A 23435-nucleotide genomic window follows, 5' to 3' on the forward strand; every position below is an offset into this window, starting at 1 on the left:
TTCCTGTCAGTACTTTTATTTATAACATTTAAAAGACCATCTTATGAGGGTACTGTCGGTTTCCAAGTGAAAACATGGAACCAAGGTAACCAAACAATAATTTCTTCTCGGGGTTTTTACGGATTACATCCAGAATTTGTTTGTCAACAGCGACCTGGTCTTCTTTCCTTTCATCACTGACAGTGTACACCTAATGAACAAAACAAAGGAAATTATTATCATCACTGACAGTGTACACCTAATGAACAAAAGCAAAACAAAGGAAATTATTATCATTTTCAATTCTGATTACTGATTTAAAGGATCAATTCTGGGTAACAAAAGAAAATACCTATTATTATATAGGGGAGAACAATTATATGAAAAAAGCCACATTGTTATATCAAAATTTCATTGCCTTTTTTTTTTAGTCGTATATACGTTTGAATTTTTCAAATCAATCATTCTACATTTTGAACCTTAAATATATTATTTCCGATGCTGAAATTGATTCTGGCCCTGAAGTCCTTCAGGGCAGACCTGTCCCTAAATGAAATGAAGATATTTTAATAGGTTGCAATCTTGAGCAGAATTTACAAAAGGATTTTTTTTATAGGATCACCTCTGCCCTGGGGTTCAAATTCACGCAAAACCTTTTACACCATTATTTTCAAGTGTCTTTTTAACATCTAATACATTAACGAAAGGGGAGATCCTATATTCGGTGTTTAATAATAAGACACCTGAAAATATTAGTGTGAATAAAACACTTCTATGATTACGATTGGCAATAACTTATATGTGGTACTTAGAATGTAGACTGGCAAGCCATTGGGTAATGAATAGTAAGTCTACATGAATAGGCAGTCCAACATAAAGGAAAATATTACATGTCCCACTGGCATGTGACTTGTGAACTACTACATGCCTCTCTGTAACTTTACCAAGTCCAACACAATGGACTCCAAGGTTATTTCGAAGATTGGGATGAACAGTACAAAACTGTACACAACATTAATTTTTCTAAAATGTCTTCAAGATTTGTTACACACAAAATGTTCTTTTTTATTAGAATAAAAATATAGCAGATGTTCTTTTTTTAACCACCTACCTCTTTTTTGGTGTCAAAGATTTCTCCCTCTGTGTGTCGGGGCTTCTTGAGCTGTTTACGGTTGAAGTATTTATCATTCAGGCGTTCTGGCAGCTTCACACCACTAATGTCCAGCTTGGTTTTTGTGGCAATAGTGTAGATTTGGTTGATTCTTCTGAGAGGGCAACCATTCAGATGGAATGGACCTGAAAGCAGACGTATGGACATTAACATTACGACACCAATGAAAACCACTGTATAGTATTGTTAAGGAGGTTTAACAGATCAGTGAGATCACCATAATGATTGACCTCTGTTCAAAACACAAATGGAGAAATCTGTCACATAGATAAAACCACCATAGATAGCAGTGGCGGATCCAGGATTTTCGGGGGGGGGGGGGGGGGGGGGGGGGGGGGGGGGGGCACATGTGGAAGTCAAGTATTAGGCAAAATACTCAGCCATTTTGGGTCCCAATTCTGTAGTTTGCATTGTAAATGTGTGGCTAAATAGGGATGGGGGTCAGGGTCATCCCCCCCAGACTTTCTATCAAAATGCATTATTTCACTAAATAAGGTAAATTTTTGAAGTTTTCAATTTCAAAATATTGCACATATCCTCCAAGTTCCATTCAGTGTTAATCCTCTTTAACATTGGTTCTGTGACAGTGCGTGAGCATGAATACAGGGTTTGAAATTAACTCCTGTCTGCAAGTCCGGGTCTAGAAAAACTGTCGGATTAGTCAATTCCGGATATCAATCTTGAATTGGTTAAGATTTTATCAAATTTGTCCGAGTCTCTTAGATGTTTGAACTTATGGTCGATTATCTGCATGGTTACAGTGACATGCTGACCTTCCAAATTAAGTCTCGTGCAACCAGATGCTCGGTTGTCTCCATAAATCTCCAACGGGCAGAGAGTCTGGTAAAGACTCACGATAACGTTTGTAACATCAGAATGAGGCTTACTGAAATATTGGTATTCAATTTAATTTCATTGGTTGATTCAGCACACTTCCAAAGTAATGACTGCCGAAGAAATTTGTAATAGATTGGGATTGCCATTTAAGCTTAAGTTAATTTAAGGATTTACAACTAGAGTGTTTAAAAGCTGTTGGAAAAGGAAAGGATTTATTTGTTGTTCTACCTATGGGATATGGCAAAACTGTTTTGTATTCAATTTTACCAAAATTACTTAAGGAGGCAAAAGTTAAAGTACAATTTCTACCCAACAACGATTGCAGTTTTTCTATTGTACATGAAGTAATGATTTCCCCATTAGTATCACTAATGAAGGATCAACTAATTAACATCAAATCACCGTATATGTCGGAGAAAATCAAATGGAAAGTAAATTAGCACTCCCTAGCGGTAACAGTTATTATCATGAATCTTACCAGACTCTCTGTTCGTCAGAGATTTGCAGAGAAAGTCGAGCATCTGGTTGAACGAGACTACTTCCAAACACTTGAACGTTTATAAAATGGGTTATTACACAAGTAACTCGGAGGTTACTGTATGCTTATGAAGATCGTGAAAGCAAAATAAAGTATGGTTTCTTTTTCTACTGTAGGTGTCAGAAACGGAAGTGTTTGGTTTGATTGAATACTATCGAATAAAATGAATTGATGAGATCATTTGATATGATATACTGGACAGACTAGTGAAATGCTTTGTGGACTAGTGAACATCAATAGACATTAGTCCGTACAGACTTGTGCTTGAAAAAAATTAATTTCAAACCCTGTGAATCCATCCCTGGGATCTTGAAGCAGACTTTGATTTGCATAGAAGTAAAAAATTCAGTATTTTTTAAGATATTTGTATGATGTAAAACTGATATTTAAAACTGTATATCAATCTCTGCAAGATTTCCTCTAATTTCAGTTTTCTACAATTGAAGGAAAATTCTACCTGTGAAAAGGAAAACATTAATTTTTATTTCTTTTGGTCAAAAGGGGAAAGGTACCTTTTACCAGTAGGAAAAAGAACTTTGATAAATCCCTAAATATCTATCTATATCTATATATATAATCCTGAACTTAAATCCCCACTACACTTGTCACAAGTTGTGTACAGACATAATTTATCACAACCGCATTCAGAGAAGTCCCAGCTTCAAAGTAAAGTTTGCCTGCTTACATTTGCTTGTCGCTGTAATTTGTTCTCTTCAAACCTTGATAAATCTACACTTACCTGTCACCAAAAGTAACCCAGAATCCAACTGTTTCAAGAAGACAACTCTCTGCAATGAAAAATTAGAAAAAATCATCAATCATAATGAAAAATGTGTACTCTACACAGGGCTAATTTCACCCCATGTTTTCTTTTCACCCTTCTCCCTTTGCAAAGGATTTCACTCCCATTTTTAAATTTACTGTAACACAGCTGCGTTAAAAGATAGACAAAACAGAAAACGGTTATGCCTGATCACGGAGAGAAATAAAACCCCGATCACTGACACAGAGAAATAAAACCCCGATCACTGACACGGAGAGAAATAAAACCCCGATCACTGACACGGAGAGAAATAAAACCCCGATCACTGACACAGAGAGAAATAAAACCCCAATCACTGACACAGAGAAATAAAACCCCGATCACTGACACGGAGAGAAATAAAACCCCGATCACTGACACGGAGAAAAATAAAACCCCGATCACCGACACGGAGAGAAATAAAACCCCGAACACTGACATGGAGAGAAATAAAACCCCGATCGATCACTGACACAGAGAAAATTAAATCGGGGCAAGTATTTCCAGGTATACAGGGTTTTATCCAGCATTTAGTTATTACTACCCATTTTATATTTAAGGGGAATTTTTGAGAACGTAGTCATGAGTTTCCAGGGGATGGGGTTGGGGAACATCCATGGAATATAATATCCACAGATTATAACAGCCATATAAAGTGATTGATTACTCATTTTATCTATATTGTAAGTCTGACAATTATAGAAAATGACTTAGAATTTAAAAAATTTATTTTTGGTGAAAATTCTTATACAATTTCGTGAAGTTTCTACAAATGAAGAGGATTTTTTTATCTGTGGAAGGGGAAATATCCATTTGTTGCCAAGGGGGAAATGTACATTTTACCGGTAGTAAAAACAACCTAGATAAATCCCTGACAGTATATCATGATGAAAGAGAGCTAAAAAGTTCTCCTTTCTACCCTGTATTATTCTGGTCATACTTTAAAAAAAAAGATTTATTCAACAAAATTTAACAAGTCTACTAGGGCTGAAAATCGATACTGTTGAATATAAGCACTCAATTCAATGTTCGATTCATTGCCCCAATTTTCTATTCGATTCGCTGTTTAAAATCGGGTTTGATGAAACACATGGGGTTTGACGTGTACTTATGATTTTTACATGCACAAGGGACAAAATGGCGTCCGATAACTGTCAAACTGTTGTTATCCTCGAGTCTGATAAAAACAATAATGAACTTAATCAAGTTAAAACTACAGAGTCAACAGGCATCTTACCGTTCGGCATTTTGGAAACAGTTTACTTTTGAAATTGTGACTGAATCTTTGTAAGAAAATTTTTCCTCATAGTTATCATTGGTTTCTTTGTTTTGAAAATATTGAATTATGGCATAAGTATTGCAATACTTATCGTATCGTTTCACCCCTAAAGTCTACACATATTTGAAATTTCACAATCCCTCTTTCCATTTTCTTTACTAGTCTTTCAATTCAAAACATGTCAATGATCATCTGCATATGAAGCTATCTTTATCATCACATCAACCAGTACTTCAAGTTCTATTGCTGTGTAGGACTGTATAGCAATCTCCTGACAGTGAAAGTTCCTATTGTCTGTTTTCTTTATAAATCATTAGATCTACAGGTATGGTACAGTAGCTGTACACAGCCACACACCTACAAGTAGTTTGATTAGAGTTGGGCACCACAGAAAAAAAGGTACTTTGGTATACCAGATTTAATCTTGAAAGTATTATGATTCAATTTTTCTCGTTTTTTTTTTTTTTTTTTTTTTTTACAAAAAGTTGTGATTCATTGTATATGATGAACAGTAAAATGGTTTATTGAATGTTAAATTTATTTAATTCATTCAGTAAAAATAAAAAAGGAAAACATTTACAGTTACAGATCTTTTAAATACCCCCCCCCCCCCAAAAAAAAACCTTCAAATAACTACCTTATTTCTGAAAAGCATGTTATTAGAACCATGCTATTAAAAAAAATTTGACCCTAACACTGCAATTACTTGATGAAGAATTTACCTTTCCCTTGTGACGACCAGCCACCAGGATAAGGACGGTGCCAGGGGTTATCGAGCTCCTTACACTGTGCTTGTGCTTGGAAAAGGCAGTCTTCCTGGATCTCAGCTTTCTGGGTTTGTCTTCAGTTGGGTAATAGCGAGACTAAAAGGAGAAAAAAATATGAAAATCTGTTTTGCATGGAAATCAAACCCTTTGAAGTGAACATAATGATAATAAAAATAAACATAAATCTTTCTTAAGTGTGAACAAAAAAATGTGAGACAGGTTCACTTCAGACGGACAGGGGAACAAACATAACTATTTCAATTGGCACTTTATAAATGTCTCATTGTAGATCAACATTCAGGTTATATCAAATTCACCTGAAAGCCCCATTTCTGTTTGCATCACTTTATTCTGGACTTTGGATTTGGGTTTGGGTATTTCCGTTTGGGTCAACATAGTTAAATTTCAAGATTTTTGAATATACAAGTTAAAATCAAAGACGTTTATTGTAGTTTGCTACAACAATTACTCGCTGACATGGACTCATGACAACAGAAACTCAAGCAGTCACTTCTACCAGGGTTCAAAATTACCTCATGTCCATAAGTCTGAGACTAGTAAAAATCATGCTGGACTAGTAAACTCTTTATCGCACTAGTCCATGATCATGATATCAATCTTAAATTGGTTAAGTTTTTAGCAAATTTGTCTAAGCCTCTTACATGTTTGGTTTGATAAAATACTATTGAATAAAATGAATTTATAGGATCATTTTATATGATATACTGGACAGACTAGTGAAATTCTTTGTGGACTAGTGAACATCAATAGTGACTAATCCGTACAGACTAGTGCTTGAAAAACTTTATCTTTGAACCCTGTTTACTAATCTTTTCCATTCAATGCTTTCAGTATGTTTGGTGTTTGATGTTGATCCAGCCTGTGGCATATTTTAAATCTGTCTGACATCTCTTACATGTGGTCATTGTTTTGTCCATAATGCCATTATTGGACAATAAATTAAAATACAACTGCACTTTAGATGTTGACACCATATTATTTAAAGTAAATGGATTTCTAATAATGATTCTATCATTGAAACAGGACCCGAAAAAAAAATCCTGAATCAGACCCAAACAACAGAACCTGCAGTTTTCAGTTATTTGGGGTATCCAATGAAATGGGTGATTTTTTTTTTTTTCCATTGGGGACAGGATTTCCGCCTTACATAGAGCAGTGGGAAATCCATGGATGCTGATGGAAAATGAAAAGGGAGATAACATAATAAATATGCACATCATGTAGTAGAATTTTAAAGAGAGGAGTGCAAGGATTTCGAAAAGTGAAGCTTTTATACTCCCATTTAGGAAGAATTATACAGGTTATACATCAGTATATACAGTAATCTTTGCTAATAAGCATCTAGCCATGTATGAAAATATTGAAGTTGGCCTGCTCTATTTCCAATCAAAGTAAACATATATATTATATATGGCAAGAAAGTAAACTACGTTTAAATCACCGTTCTAGTTTTCTTGACAAGTCTTGAACCACCATTTTTGTCTCCACCGATGGTCTTCTTGACCATACGGGTTTCAGTCTGTTTCTTGGCTGCTGGTTTGGCAGCGGCTGCCTTAGGCTTGGCTGCTTTAGTCTCGGCTTTCGGTCCCATCTGAACAGAATATACACATGGAATCAATGACTGCCATTTCTCGATTTTCTTAAGTTTAACATTGCGCTGTCTTTCATGAAATGTGCAGTAATCATATCTACAAAGCCCTATCACCACTTGAAAATCTCCTAAACATTATATTAATATTACAGACAAGCTGCGAATGATAGTGCATTACTACACCTAATGTCAAAAGTAGAACCCCAGGAACCCACGTTTGTTTTTATTTACATTTTTCAACAAATCCCAATAAAATACGGATGAATTAAAGATGGCCTATCGTAAAACATAACTTTGTCATTTTGTTTTTATTTGTAAAGTATTTTGATAGTGTACGATTACACGGATTTACAGTGGATTTTCCCCATTAGTATCAACAATCTCATACACTCACATCGACGGCCGGAAGTAAAAGAGAGCACACATGTTGATGACGTACAACGCAAGAGTACGACTTCCTGTTTAGAAGAAACCTAAAAACAAAGCAATGATGCCACTGGCAGGTGCATATTTTCAGTTTTATTTGTCATTTAATTTCTGAAACTTTTGAGCCCTAGAATTAACCGATTATGTTCAGTTGACATAGTCTGTATCGTAGCAGCATTTGTATGGTTGAACCACGGGTCTGTAGGTAGCCCTAGCCAGCGCTAGCGCTAACCTATTCTCAGGTCCAGTCCAAAGACTATTTCTACCTACGCAGCTATTAATAGCTACCTAGGTGTTTAAACCTAATTAAATTAGCTACTTCTAAGTACTTTTACCTGTTTTTGAAATTATAAATGAATAATATTTAAGACGCATCTTTTAAACAGGTCCGTTCATAGTTGTTTTATGTATCGTGTTGTGCATGTGCACACAGGAGTCTTCAGTTTTATCAATGAAGTAGAAATATATGAGAAATGGGCATAAATACTACCGCTGAGCTTCGCGAGCTCGCTACGCTCGCGAAGCTCAGCGGTAGTATTTATGCCCATTTCTCATATATTTCTACTTCATTGATAAAATTGCAGACTCCTGTGATGTGCACGGCAAAATTCGGAGTGTAAATTTGAATACTTTACACGTGGGTGGAGAATGCAGAGGAAATGCATGAAACCCAATGAAATTTGCCCCAATAACCTTTATTGTAAAAATGCATGAAGGTAAACTTCAAAATTAATACAGATTTGTAAGAAATTCTAGATATTTTATCATGTAGCTTTAATCCTTGTGTGTTCCTTGTATTTCCATTTCACACTTGACCTTGATGTAGGGAGAGGGCTTAAATAGCTATGCCTACTGCCTGATTCCATTCATTTTGTGAATCCCAATAAAATACGGATGAATTAATGGCCTATCGTAAAACATAACTTTGTCATTTTGTTTTTATTTGTAAAGTATTTTGATAGTTCAATAAATTTGATCCTAAGCTCCTAGAAAATGGAACTGGGTGCTGTTATGGATGCAAATTTGTAAGGTAAGAAAGTAATCATTTTTTGTCCAATATTTTTGTGGTATTCATCATCAGTAAGTGAATCAAGAAATTTGGTACACACCATATTGCGCCGTTCCTGCGTTTGGCCACGAAATTTAAGTAAAGGAAAAAGTAGGTAAAAATAGCTACCTGAAGTAGGTTTAAGTACCTACGTAGCTATAAGTAGCTATGTAAGTAGAAATAGTCTTTGGACTGGACCTGGAGAAGTCGAGAGGCATAGCCTTCATCGACTGGATTTACGTAATAGACAAGTTGTTTTCAAACATTTAACAGTAATGCACAAAACTGTCACAAGGAAATCAACATTTACTTACTTTGAATCCATTTTCAACATGTCCCCTGTCCCGGGATTACGTTAACTGGTCTTGGGAGAAGCTGTCACAATAGGGGACCAGTTAAGAAATGGCTGACGTAATTAGAGTTGTGATTTAAACCCGGAACGGGACATGTTGAAAATGGATTAAAAGCTTGTAAGTGTTGATTTCCTTGTACAACTTAGCAAACGTGAAATCAAGAAAATTAATGATTTTGAATATGATAAAAACCTGGACAGACACCCATTTACATTAGTCCAATCATTGAGGGATTTTGATAAGTATGAAAAACACATGCTCTAACCCAATTCCATAATTTATTGGCCCCAGACCATAGGGCCATCAATTATTTCAAGTCCTAATAACATTGTTTTAAGAGGCCAGCGACAATTTATTAAGGTAGTGCATCGGATCTTCATAAGTTAAGGGTTATTAATTTGTCACTTAGCACTAGTGCGAGGTAACAAATCAATAACCCTTGACTTGTGAAGATGTATCTAGCGCTGATGAACATTAACAAATGTTGAAAATGAAACAGGTACAGACATAAAATTGACTCATTTATTGATATGATGAAGGTATATAATTCACAATATTACCATGCTTACTCGAATTACCTGTGTTCAGTTGTTTGTATCCTTCTTTCAGATGGACATATTGCGGGGGAGCACCAGATTGACTATAAACAGAAATATAAAACATTAAAAAAGAAGCTGAAACTATTGGTTTATGTAAGTAATATATGTTCATGTATAGTTTGTGCAATAATGTGTACTATGTTTATATATCATTTATTATATAAATACATGATATATTGACTATTAAATACAAAGCAAATCACCTGTAGAAATACTAATGTTGCACAATTTAATTAGTAGATTTTTCTTTTTCATCAGGAACAAGAATGCTTTCTGGAAGAATTAAGAAAGGCTCAAAGAAAATTATTAAAGGTTTCTCGAGACAAAAGGTATTGTTTATCATTCTGAAATATACAAATTCCTACATTATGATATATTTATTATAATGTTTAGATAAATGGCCAAAAAAAAAAAAAATGAAAATCGTTTTCATTGTACATGTGTAAAAATGTCAGAAAGAAACCTGTTGATGGTATGTATTAGCTGCAGAACTGTAGCTTTCTGTAGGAGGAATCTGGACAGACCGATTTACCCCGATTCTTCTCAGAGACCTACAGTTCTGTAGCTTTCTGTGGGAGGAATCTGGACAGACCGATTTTTCCTGATTCTTCTCAGAGACCTACAGTTCTGCAGCTAGACATGTACATTTTCATTTCATTTTATTCAGGTTTGAAATATTACAGGATGTCATGAAAATATATAGATAAAAAGATTGAAAACTATCACATAATCTCAACACTATGCAGTTTAACAAAATTTAAATACATATTCATGTAAAGTGATATGACATATAGATCATATTAACTACCTAAGGAGTAGCCCTTAAAAGTTTATAGTAGTTTATTTCCAAAGGGTCCTTATGCTGTAAATAGGATAATAACAAATGCAAGGAACATATCGGCAGGGTACTTGTAAAAATATTGCATGTATTATTTTTCTGGGCAGCTTTCTTTTGGATCGCCTCTTACAGTATGAAAAAGTCGAGGACTCGTCAGGAGATTCTGATGTTACCGCCTCCAGTGACAGTGAAGCAGACGTACACACGTCTGGTAAAAAGTAAGACATGCTTTACCAAAGCCATGTAAATAATAGGATTAAAATATTCAGTATTATCTAATGATTCATTGTTACACTTGGTGATATCACCAGTCTGATTAAAATAAAACGTCTCACTTCACTCGATATACGGACAATCCCTATGTTGGAGCGACTATGATATCACAGGAGTCAGAAGTTTTATCAATTAAATTTAAATAAAAATCCTGGAAAGAATTATTCACCGTCTTCTATTAAAAAAACTAGAATACAGTGGATTATTTTTTTCCAGATTTTTATTTTAAATCAATTCGTAAAACTTCAGACTTCTATGGTGATGTACAGCTGAAAATTCTAAAGGCGAAAAAAAAAACCACTCACAATTTGAACTTGTATTAGCTCTGACATTGGAATTGTAATCTTGAGATATTTTCTTTTGCGTTTTGATCTGTGAAAAGTTTCAACCAAACTTAGCACAATACATTTAGGAGTGTCATAAAGGGGTTCAAGAGATGCTTTGTCCTGTTACAGTTGAATTCCCTTTTTGTAATAATTGACGTGATTTTAGGAGGAAGATGACCTTGAGTCCAGGCCAGGCCCAGTTACCATTTGGATCAGAAGCCTCAACTATATTTGGAAATATTGGCATGGCGAGTTTATTTCAAGTTGCAGTAAGTTATATTTGTGTTAAAGTGTTCACAAACATACCTTCAGGTTACAACAAACATGTCTGTACTGAGACTTAGTCTGTCAGACAAAAATAGAAAAGCACATTTCAAAAACATTTCTTTTTTCAAACAATATGTGATGTTCTTGACCATTAACATTTTCTGTTATGGTTAATGTTAGAGAGTTCTTTAACAAGTAAGTCCATTGGTAGTGAATTTGACCTTGACAATGAACTCCAGCTAGTCCTTTTATTTCCATTTGTTAGAAAGATGCCAGCGTTCTGACCATTATGCCTATTGTTTTCCCACCAACAGAAACATAGAAACATGTATGTACTATTTAGATATGGTACCATACTGGTGCATGTTTGTCCTTATCTACAAGATTTAAGCCATATTTTTCCTTAGATTTTTATCAAAATGTGGGAATGCTACTTTGCACAAAGACCTGGAACCCTATTAATTATCAAAGTCAATTGGGAGAAATCACTATTAATCTAACTTTCACTTTTTTAGATTAGATTTAGATTTAAAGGAGAAAGTTAGAATGAAATCAAAATTGAGATTGTACAAGTTCAAGAAAGCCTGGAATTAAAATGTTTATTTTCTACTCTGTTTTATTTGTCCGTTTTTAGATGGGACGTAATACGGCACCGCAATATCTGTATAACCATCTGTCTGTTTAGAGTTTTCTGTTTCTATTTTCATTTGTTTGGTATATTTATATCAAGCTGAAACTTGCTGTGTAGCTTGTATGGATCACTGTACGTCATGTTGCAAGTTTAATCCATCCATTTCGACCTCTTTTGCATGAGTCTTATTTTACAGAATGGGTATTGAAGATTTGCGTGTGGCAGGGATTTTGATTTTTTGGGGGGAGGGGGTGCAGGTTGTTGAACTTTGTGAAGATGGGCATAGTGCAAGGATTTTGATTCTCAAAACTTTTTTTAATTTTCTTTGATATTTGTAAAAAAAAAAATTAGAGGCTCAAGTTGAGCTTAGTCAATTTTGGGGAAATAGTTTACACACAGAGCTGTTTTTTGGTCTATTTATCTCCTGTCACAGTTTTTATGCTGGGGCCTTTTATTCATAAGATGCAAAAGAAAGTATGTTGCAGCTTGTTGATGGCTGACACTACCTTAAGTAAAATTCTATACCTCATGACTTAGACATGTTACATGTATCTACCATTTCCAGTACTCCTTTTGTTCTTTTAAGTCTCGATTTGTTTTATGTCTAAAATATTTTAATTATACGTATTTGCATAAACCCAAAGGTTCCAAACTGTTGGTTTTCAATTACTGTAAAATTTACACTAGATACACGGTCATGTAATAAGCTGTAATTTTACTGTAAAAGTGGGCAAATTTACACTAGATACACGGTCACGTAATAAGCGGTCACGTAAAAATCGCGTGAATTCCTCCCCCCGCCCTCCCCCTTTCGCTGTGTATAATTATGTATATTTGATATAATTTGTATTATATTCAGTTTATACCGCTTATTTTTTTTTTCACACATAATGTTATAAGTGGTAAAATGCGTACTTAACCACCGGCATAAATAAACACTTTTACAGTATATAAGGTCAAGGACAATATCATATTTTGAAATCCAAGTTCCCATCCTTATTTCTGACTTTGTACATGAATATATATAAATAAATAAGAAATTCTAATTTAGTTGGACTTGCTATAGGATTAATAGATTAGAACTAAATGGTGCATGTACATATGCCTTAAATGTATCATGCCTTTCTGCTACAGGGATCTTCAAATGCAGAGCCTGCCAAAAAACGTTCTAGACCCTCTGCAAGGAAATCAAAAGGTATGCAAGAGAACTTTGTCTTCTAGCTATCTGAAGAGTATTTAAAGATTTTTTATTCATTATCTTGTAAAGACCTTCTTACCCTTTCTCGTTTGATGTTCGTGTAATTCTTCCACATAAAACATGTACCATCAAGTTTTGCGAAGACATCATAAAAATCAAGTATAAGCTTTTCTGACTTAAAAACTTGTATTTATATAAACTTGTACTTAAAAAATTGTATTACATTTTTAATTTTTTATGAGTGTCACTTACTCTTGAGTGTATGTACCACCAACTAATATCTATATTATCATATTCAGTCACACACAATATAAAAGGCAGCAAAATGGGGAAATATATAGGATTACACTTTATCCTCTGAAATTCCACCAAAATGGACATTTAAATTACAGGGCCTATTCATTAAAAAGGGTAGGCAAGTCTAAAATTGCAATTGAATGATGACTGCAAGCCTCCATGGTATGAATATCAGTTGATAAAGAGTTAATGACACATACATATAGGAAACAGAATAGATTCAGTTTATCCAAAATGATGAAGTCAAAAGTCTTAAACATGAAAAATGATCTTGATTTCCAACACAGCAAAGTCAAAGCTAGAGAAAGCGGAGAGTCACATGACAAGAGAGGAGCTGGAACGACATCTCGAGTCCAGGCAACACTCCTTTAAAATAGAGAAAGCACCTGCCATGTTACCCATGGAGATATTTAGTAACGATAACTCCAATCCCGACAGGTTTGGTTTCATTTTGCGTAGGATTTACATATCATGGTTACATATTTTATATGCGATTACATATTATGATTAGAAATTCAATGTATTTTGGTTGATATTGAGATCTATGAAATTACATTGTAAATAAACTTGATGCTCTCGCTGTTTCAGTGAAACAGCCAATGACACCAACAAAGAAGATTACGATTCAGATCTGGTTATTGATGCGAGCTGAAAGTTTACAGGATTACGATTCAGATCTGGTTATTGATGTGAGCTGACAGTTTACAGGATTACGATTCAGATCTGGTTATTGATGCGAGCCGACAGTTTACAAGATTTAAAGACTATTATGTTTTAAGTTGTGAGCAAGACATAAAGACTGTGAATCGCTTGTTGCTGGACAAGATTTACGGACTCTATATTTTGAAGATGTACAAATTGCGTATTGTATATGGACCACTATGTGGGATATTACATGTATAAATGTATAAGAAAGGTGTGTACATTTTTCCCTTGTGCATTGTCAAACCTAAGTGTTTAAAACTTGCATGCTTATATTTTGATGTACAAGTAAAATATTGGAGAAATACATATTTCACAAAGAAATGTATTTATGACTCATTTATCCACACATTATGATAGATCTTCAGGTCATTTCAACCGAATTCATTGTTTTATTTTTTGTGACCATGAAGGAAAACGGGAGACTGAGTTATCAAAATTGTGAAAAATGAGGTTAATTCAATGTTTCTGCTAGAACGTTAGAAATAATTCAGGAAGTCGTTTGGCGATTATTTTGTTTCAGCTGCGTTTACAGTTAGTTTTGATTGCGAAATTTTTATTTGCATACATACTGTAAGTTAAGTCTATATAATAATTTTAAAGATCACTGTGAAATAGCACCTCAATATATCATTAATAAATAGAGGTCAGATGGGTTGTAAGTGCCTGTGAATGAGCAAATCAAGAAAACTCTAACAATATGTCTAATGGAGGCCACTGGTGAAAGATTAACTCGGAATAACATGGACAGATAATATTTGTATAAACTGGATAAGTAATATGGATCGTAAGTACAGGTGATATCTTACAAAAGCCCATAAAAGAAAACTCTTTGATAAACTCAAAAGAAAAGCGCAGTAACACAAATATAAGGCATTATAATGAGGACAAAAGGTGTGATAGAGAGAATCTAAGGCATTGTAATGAGAACAAAAGATGTGATAGAGAGAATCTAAGGCATTGTAATGAGGACAAAAGGTGTGATAGAGAGAATCTAAGGCATTGTAATGAGAACAAAAGGTGTGATAGAGAGAATCTAAGGCATTGTAATGAGGACAAAAGGTGTGATAGAGAGAATCTAAGGCATTGTAATGAGGATGAAAGGTGTGATAGAGAGAATCTAAGGCATTGTAATGAGGACAAAAGGTGTGATATAGAGAATCTAAGGCATTGTAATGAGAATCAAAGGTGTAATAGAGAGAATCAAAGGCATTATGAGAACAAGGCATGATATAGAGAATTAAAGGCATTATAATGAGAAGGAAAGGCATAATAATGAGAACAAAAGGTGTAGTAGAGAGAATCTCATGTGCAGATAACTTCAAGTTGATTAAAAGCATATCAAGGTGTAATGAGAAATAATAACGCAAGGTTATATGGTGTTATTCATGACGCGCTAATCAGAAGCGTAACCATGTATATCGAATCGGAGGCAGTGTAATATTGAACACAAATTTGAGGTATTATATCACAATGAGAAAAGGCTATTTAAAATCACACCATATATAGAGGCACAAAAAAGTTTAAAAACAATTAACTTCTTTACAAGTTTCTTAATGTAATCATTTTTTAAAAGGGCATTAACTGTAAATTTAATTGTCACCAAAACTTGAATTCAATGAAAATTGCACTATAATTATATATTTCAGTAAAAGTAGTTGTATTTAATTATTTCATAAACACTTTTTAATCTCAAAGCAGACACATGAATATGAAATTTTGGTGATTAAATAATTATTGGCTTGCATGCCAATAATTCTTCCTTATTTCTTTACATTAAGTGTTATCTAATGCAGTTTTATTAGCTGGTTTCTCTTGTTTTGGTACAAAATAAATGTTTCATTGATCATTAATATACATTCCTATTTAAATTGGGGAAAATTAATGGTTGCCATCACTTTCACAGCTAATGCCCCATTTCTGTAATACTATATATAGTACTCTAATACTCTTACATAATACGTAGAGATTACCTCCCTTAAAACATTTCTTATTTTAAAATATCAAAGTTTTAAAGTATTAATATTAGCTCTAAATCTGAAAATTTTATTTTGTTGTAAAAATGTGCTGTTATGATACATGTAGTTTTTTTATTAGCTCAAGTGAGCTTTTCTGATCACCTGTAGTCTGTCTGTCTGTAAACTTTCACATTTTCTACTTCTTCTCCAGAACCACTGGTCCAATTTCAACCAAAGTTGGCACAAAGTATCCTTGTGTGAAGAGGATTCAAGTTTGTTAAAATGAAAGGCCAAGCCCCTTTCCAAAGGGAGGTAATAATGAAATCAATCAAATACTATATGAACACGGGCAATTATCGTCCATGTTTGACCTCAGTATAATTTATTCATGCATAAATTTTATCAATATGTCAGTCTTTGTTGCGTATTTCAACGTTAAGTCAATGTTTACATATACTCGCTCTGCTTAACCGCTTCGATCTCAAAGGGATTTTCTGGAATGTGCCTAATCACGTGAGATACGCTAAATATAGCTATTTTAGATCCGAACGATCAACTTCGCATCATTCGTAGGCTCTAGGTTTATCCATACTAGCCCGTAAAAAACAGGGTGGAACCTCGTCCCACTTTTCCTGTAGAAATAAAAATAAAACATGACGCGCCACCTAGCGAGCGTGGTTGTTGCTACTCTTAATTAAACTTCACAGTGACTTAACTAACCCTCTACCCAAGCAGTATCAGCAGACAAAGTTTGATGATTCTTAGGTCTCGTGTAAGCCAGACATGAAAAACCTAACAGACAAACACAATCATCATACCATAATGCTTTGTATATTCCATAAAAAAAATCCTGGTAAATCTTTTTCTATGTTGATGCCAATTAACATAAAACGGTTTCTATTTTATTTTTATATTTCTTTTTCCTCTGATAAAACTTCCTTGACTTAAATAATCACATAATGGTGTTTGTCCATGCCATCACCATTACAATATCCAAAGGTAATATATGGTGTTAATACTGAATAGTGATCTACAAATCTTCCACCACTATCACCATTACAATCATTGATTTATTGCAATAATAATGCCTCTCTTCCGCAACACTGCAGAATACAATAATTCCGTCAACATTTTAATAGTTAGAATTCCATCGTAAGTTCAACAACAAAATTTTCAGCACTTTGTGTCTTACAAAATTTTTTTTTGTGAAAGTGGAACTCTGAACAGCTTGCACCATGAAACATTTCTTCCTATTGCCACATACATGTAGATGCTACTTGAGCCAATAGGGTAAAAATTGGCCAAGTACAACCTGAGAAATTGGAAATGTTCAAATTTTAATCCAAGATGGATGATATCCAAACAGGAACAACAAACAATACTAAAATTATAAATGTTGCACTTCTGTTTACTTTCAGAATTTTGCAGAAATAAAGTGAAATAATTTAAATAATACATTCAATTTCTATAACTAAACAACAAAGTACTTCTAATATCCTTTTGTTGAATATAAATTAATCTTTAACAAAAATACTGAAAAAACTAATTCAGAATAATCATCATGCACATTTCCTGTTTTCTGAAAAATCTTGAGTCATAGCACTGCATGGTTCTACATCACTGTACACACAGTGCCTAATCAGTCTTAAACCGTTTAGGAGAGGGTTCACTTTCACTTCCCCCTTCTACATTACTACATTCATCCTCTGGGGGATTTAAGTGATGAGTGACTTGAAAGTTTCCAGCACTGTCTATGATGCACACTACATTTCCTGAATGATCGGAGTTCTCAGCTAATTTCATGGAATCTTCGTTTTCTTGAGCACTAGTATCCGACGAGTCAGGTTCTTCTTCCCCTGGTTCGGTGGAATTGTCAAAATTTTGGGTAACAGTGAACAACTGGGCGTTCGGCACCATGGTTGTCTTTTTATGCTCGGTGTGATTGTCAGAGACTGAAGCAGCATCAGGGGATGTGAGTGTTTCTACTTTGTATTCCCGTTTTATACACAATAGTTGTTGATACAGTAGATCCCGGTGTTGGCTTTCGAGCTGTTTCACTAGGTTTTCTGTATTCTTATCTAGTGGCACACTAATCTGTTCTATCAATTCTTGTTCTCTTTGTTTACATTTCTGTAGCTTCTCTTTTAAATCTTTAATCTACATTGACAAATAAGTTATCAGATCAAATTAGACTGAAAGATTTCAATGTACAGTAAAACTCTGATGTAGCGAATTTCTGCGGACATTCTATAAAAATTTGCTATAAGCGTAATTCGATATAAGCGTAATTCGCTATACATTTATAGCAAATTCAAAATTCAAATATAACAAATTCGTTATGAAATTGATTTGTCGTACATGTATATCAGTTGTATAAGAAAGCAACAATCGATATACTAGCATTTGCATTGTCTATAAGAGAAAATAAGCCGATATATTTTCGAGAAGAAATATTTCTATACAAGAAATATACACACTGATTTACATATGATAATCTATCTTGATGGAATATTAAGTATCAAAAGAAAAATGTGAACAAAATTATGTGCAATACATACTAACAGTCCATCACAGTGTCATTTACTTGTTGCTTTACACAAATAAAGTAGTGTTTGATAAAACTTCAAATTTTATTAACAAGAATAGTAAACAATATCAACAATATATTTGCTAAACGTATGTGTAATTATTTTTTTGTGTTAACAACCTCTTTTGAAAAAATTCAAACAGAAATTTCGTGATAGTTATGGGATCTTTGTAAGGAAAGCGATTGTTAAAATCACAACGAATTTAAAACAAAAAAAATTATTATAAAAGGTGATTTTTACATTCATTTTTAATTCACGGGGAATAAGAATTTACTATGTTATATCCGTAAATTCGCTATATCCGTGTTCGTTATAAATGCAGATTTTTATATAGAATATATAAAGAATTTGCCAGGGCAATCGATTTCATTTTGCTATAGCCGTAACATTGCTATATCCGTGATCGCTATATTAGAGTTTTACTGTATCACTCCACAGCTAAGACAAGTTACGAAAATGAACACAAGAAGAGGATGACATATAATGTATTAATGTAATACAATGCTTGCTTCAGTCACTTTAGATTCAAATATTTAAAAATGAATTTTAAAATAATACTTTAGAAATTTCACCTCTTTTTGTACGTTCTCTGCGTCTTAAAAAATTTGACCCCTCACCTCTGTCTGTAGGTTCTCTATGACTATCTTCAGTTGGGTTTCCGTTTGAACTTTGCCCTCGTGTAACTTTTCATATTTCTGTTGCAATTCTTCCATCTGGTTGTCGGAATTCTGATGGACAGCATGTTCCTTTTCTTCCTCAATGCCTACATCCTAATCGATCAACAAAATTTATATCAATTCCTAAACAAGCAACAAAATTTACATCAATTCCTAAACAAGCAACAAACATTACGCCTATTACATAAATTCATGCATGTGTTTCAGAAATACTTGTAGTTTACAAAGAATGGTATTACTTTTTAAGCATCACAGGATTTGAACACATGACTGCCCCACTTCATAGTCTAGTAAAGTTTTTATTCAAAATGGTTATCAATTTCTTAATTAAATCATATATATAAATACAACATAGAGCCTCTTTCTGAATTATTCCTTTAATCATGCTGGAAAATCTTATCCTTGACCACCATGTATCCCTTGATAACTCTGACACCTACATTTGATATTTATAACCATGTGATAAGATGACTGTACACAGTAGCAGACCTGACTAGAGATAATCTGGGTGGTGTATGAGCTGCCATCCTCTGATTCACCCTGGTCCTCCTGTATAATCATAATGTGAGTTTGTGAGTTGTCTGTAGAATCCACCGTTTCATTGGCTGCCACAGACACATGCATTGTTCCGTCAGAAGGCTTTCCATTGGTCAGACTGATTTGTGTTGTTTGAGGGTTCAGAAGGGCTGAACAAGAGTAATGAGACATTATAAATACAAAAGAATTACAATTTATGACACAACTTTAATATTTTTGATAACTTAACAATATCACTGTTGACAATGTCCAAATGATTGAATCTGGTACAGAACTGAAGAATTTCCATCACTACTTCATAAATCCACGTATGGGTGCATCTAAAATGCTCCTCCAGCCATGCAGTTAAAGGTTCCACATGCATGCTTTTATGCATACATATTCTTCAACTAAATGTATTCTATGATTTTATCTATTTTCAGATTTTACTCATTATTACATTTTGTATCTAATGCTTTCTTTTTGTACTTCATTCTAAGGCATGTACCTGTATAATTATGACAGTAACACAGTAAGGCTATCAACAGAGGCTCTAACTTATACATGTTCATTGTTGTAGAACTTATCTGTAATTAATTAAATGTTGAGCAATGCTTTAACTTGTACATAATGTAGGAGTTAGTACATCTATAATTAACTGAATGTTGAACAATGCTCCAACTTGAACGTACTGTAGGAGTTAGTATATCTATAATTAATTAAATGTTGAGCAATGCTTTAACTTGAATGTACTGTAGGAGTTAGTATATCTATAATTAATTAAATGTTGAGCAATGCTTTAACTTGAATGTACTGTAGGAGTTAGTATATCTATAATTAATTAAATGTTGAGCAATGCTTTAACTTGAATGTACTGTAGGAGTTAGTATATCTATAATTAATTGAATGTTGAGCAATGCTTTAACTTGAATGTACTGTAGGAGTTAGTATATCTATAATTAATTGAATGTTGAGCAATGCTTTAACTTGAATGTACTGTAGGAGTTAGTATATCTATAATTAATTGAATGTTGAGCAATGCTTTAACTTGAACGTAATGTATGAGTTAATATACCTATAATTAACTGAATGTTAACCAAGTCTCTTACATGTTGTAGGAGTTAGTTTGATAGGCAACCAAATACAGTATGTAATGAGGATTCTCACTGGATGCTGATGACATTTCCGCCTTTGTGGCAATTGGTTAATTTTTCATGCAAATTTGACCTCTGACGAGACCCTCAACTAACATGTTGTTAGATGTTTGTGTAGTGGGTATGTGAGCAGATCCAACATCAAATTATAATTAGATTGAGGAGTATATCTATAATTAATATGTTGAATGGTGATACAGTACATTAATGAGGCTCTTACTAATTTGTATATAGTATAGGAGTATATCTATAATTAATTAAATGGTGACACGGTAGGAATGTTAATGAGCCTCTTACTTGTACGTGTTGTAGGAGAGTATCTAAAATTAATCAAATGCTTTCACTTCGACTTGTGTAAATATTATCCTACTTACACTTGTAGCCTGTTTCAGCCAAACTAGTGGACATAACCGCCTGGGTAAGCACGGGATGGATGGACAATTCTGTTGGTTCCATGGAGTCATCTTGGTAAGAACATGGATTGTTAATCTCCTAAGTTAAAAATACACATATAAAACACAAGTGTATAGAGGTTTCTTTACTGGTAATGATGATATACATGTATGATAACATTACTTATTTACAACATTCATTATGACAATGAAATAATGTTTTATTAATATCAGTCATTGAAAATCACAAAAGACCCATTCAAACTCAAAAAGTTTGAAAGGCTTATAAACAGCCTTACAGGTTAAAATGAGATCATAAACAGCCTTACAGGTTAAAATGAGACAGGTTAAAATGAGATCATAAACAGCCTTACAGGTTAAAATGAGATCATAAACAGCCTTACAGGTTAAAATGAGATCAGCTCCAGCATCATCTTTTTTCTCTTAAATTTTTCTTTTACCATATTTTATATATCTTATCCCATAAATATTGAAAACAATTTAATTTATTTATTTTTGTATAAAGTAAAATCCTCCCTGCGAGATTTCAGCACCATGTTTCATTCTAATGCAACAATTTTGTTATCTGCATTTTGATTGGCTACTGCACTGAGGTTTGAGCCAGTTAAACGAACATTTATGAGATGGAAAGATTTCCATTGTGACATGTGATAACAAATGAGGAGAGTTATTCAATAATCAATGTACCTTATTTTATATACTGGGACAATTTAGTGTTTTGTCAATGAAGAAATTGACATAAATTTGAAACCTGCCTGAGCAATTTGGATTTGAAATGTTGTTTGTGGATTTCTGAAGTGGGTCTTGTAATGTTTAATGGCTTCGTCTCTTCTATTGAAGCCATTTCGACATTTGTAGCAATGCCAGTGAGCACCCTTGAATTTCTTTTCTCCTTTGATGATACCAATAATATCGCAATGATCACAGCATCTTAATATTTTCAGCCCTGCATATCAAAACATAAAACATTATAAACATATCTCAAAACTTCGTAACATGACCTTAAATTTTGTTTCATCCGTAAATGTAGGAAATTCCAATATTAATTCGGTAATATTAAACAGTTCCTTTTACTTTATTCCATTAAAAAAATGTTTACACACCTGCAAAATCTATTCCTTTATCAACATGTTTAACACGAAAATGGGCTTTTAATATGACTGGGTCATGATAGAAATCTCTCTTTACACATAAAGGGCAGTGCATGTGAACCGAGTTATCAGGACATCTGTGGTCCATGCATCTCACAGGGTTATAGTTGTTTTCTGTGCCTTTGACTCTTACACTTGGGTGAGTCTAAAAGTAAAAGATGAAAACAAGAAACTATATTACAGATCACAACATAATAAAAGCTATTATATTTGGTGCATACAATATTTCGCAGAAATTTAGATTTTGCTAGTTTAGCTAGTAATGCTTTCGCCAGCATACTTTTCATGCCAAACTGCTAAGCTTCATGCAGTATGCTGGCGTAAAATGTCACACTTCATTCCCTCATGTATTTTTAAAAAAAATTCAATTTATTTCTTAAATGTATTGTAAAATTGTGATATATTGTACATGTATCAAACAGCATTATGTCATTGTGTGCTAAAAATAAAGTTATAAAGAAATGCAAACTAAAGGTTTCGGGTTTTTTAAATATGGAAACATAAATTGTATCATAAAGTATGTAGCTAAATCAAGCGATTGTGCCTGACACATCAATCACGGTATAATACGTACATATGATCATGGTATCCTATCCAGAGGAATTTCCGAAATATAAATAGGCGTATCCTTATGACGTTATAAGGGACCTTTTCTGTTACTAAACATGTCGAAATGCAGGGTGTTTTCTCAAATCTATGCAAGATACATGTATTATTATTTTAGATTTGAAGAGCGTTTTATGAACATGAATACGGGACTAAACTAGCGATTGTTTTCATTTTCAAGTCATGAACAAAGTGACTCCATGTTTGTAAACTTCCTATATTGAGACTTACGACAAAGGTGTTCATTGCGAATCACGTTCCCTCTCACGATGAATTAAAAACAAGATATTCACATATCCATGTTTGTGAAAGGGTGCATTTGATATTCCCTCGGCCTTTCTGTGTGTGCAACGTCAGAAGTTCTGCTTATGCAGAAAAATTTGTGACGTCAAAATTTTGGTGATAAAATTAAACAAGTCGTACAATTAT

The 23435-nt window shown here is 33.7% G+C and overlaps 3 protein-coding genes and 1 long non-coding RNA gene across 8 annotated transcripts; 2 read left to right on the forward strand and 2 right to left on the reverse strand.

Moving 5' to 3' along the window:
• Positions 1 to 7410, reverse strand: LOC125664118 (60S ribosomal protein L6-like). Its single transcript, XM_048896664.2, has 5 exons — positions 6836 to 7410; positions 5329 to 5469; positions 3265 to 3313; positions 1091 to 1275; positions 1 to 190 (listed from the first exon to the last, which is right to left on the reverse strand). The coding sequence occupies exons 1-5, from the start codon at positions 6983 to 6985 to the stop codon at positions 29 to 31; spliced, it is 687 nt and encodes a 228-aa protein (XP_048752621.1). The 5' UTR covers positions 6986 to 7410; the 3' UTR covers positions 1 to 28.
• Positions 7406 to 14267, forward strand: LOC125664120 (uncharacterized). Of its 3 annotated transcripts, XM_048896668.2 has the most exons (9): positions 7409 to 7488; positions 9422 to 9504; positions 9670 to 9740; positions 10357 to 10467; positions 11015 to 11117; positions 12881 to 12941; positions 13529 to 13679; positions 13830 to 13928; positions 14012 to 14267. In XM_048896668.2, the coding sequence occupies exons 1-8, from the start codon at positions 7473 to 7475 to the stop codon at positions 13891 to 13893; spliced, it is 660 nt and encodes a 219-aa protein (XP_048752625.1). In that variant the 5' UTR covers positions 7409 to 7472; the 3' UTR covers positions 13894 to 13928; positions 14012 to 14267. The 3 variants fall into 3 exon arrangements, with proteins under 3 accessions (XP_056008631.1, XP_048752625.1, XP_056008630.1); XM_056152656.1 differs by having other exon boundaries at positions 7406 to 7488; positions 13830 to 14267; XM_056152655.1 differs by having other exon boundaries at positions 13529 to 14267.
• A 3026-nt stretch (positions 14268 to 17293) lies between these two features.
• On the reverse strand, positions 17294 to 23420 carry LOC125664115 (uncharacterized). 3 transcript variants are annotated; one of them, XM_048896659.2, is made up of 8 exons: positions 23238 to 23393; positions 22975 to 23094; positions 22353 to 22545; positions 22005 to 22195; positions 21211 to 21328; positions 19656 to 19852; positions 19107 to 19259; positions 17294 to 18058 (listed from the first exon to the last, which is right to left on the reverse strand). In XM_048896659.2, exons 3-8 carry the CDS (start codon positions 22486 to 22488, stop codon positions 17537 to 17539), a joined length of 1317 nt encoding a protein of 438 aa, XP_048752616.2. In that variant the 5' UTR covers positions 22489 to 22545; positions 22975 to 23094; positions 23238 to 23393; the 3' UTR covers positions 17294 to 17536. The 3 variants fall into 3 exon arrangements, with proteins under 3 accessions (XP_048752616.2, XP_048752615.2, XP_048752617.2); XM_048896658.2 differs by lacking the exon at positions 22975 to 23094 and having other exon boundaries at positions 23238 to 23420; XM_048896660.2 differs by lacking the exons at positions 22975 to 23094; positions 23238 to 23393 and having other exon boundaries at positions 22438 to 22545.
• Positions 21527 to 22178, forward strand: LOC130051202 (uncharacterized). Its single transcript, XR_008799593.1, has 2 exons — positions 21527 to 21574; positions 21605 to 22178. It is a non-coding gene; the product is annotated as an uncharacterized LOC130051202 (long non-coding RNA).
• Positions 23421 to 23435: the final 15 nt, after the last annotated feature.

Source organism: Ostrea edulis, chromosome 1 (assembly GCF_947568905.1).
Source record: "Ostrea edulis chromosome 1, xbOstEdul1.1, whole genome shotgun sequence".
NCBI lineage: Eukaryota > Metazoa > Mollusca > Bivalvia > Ostreida > Ostreidae > Ostrea > Ostrea edulis.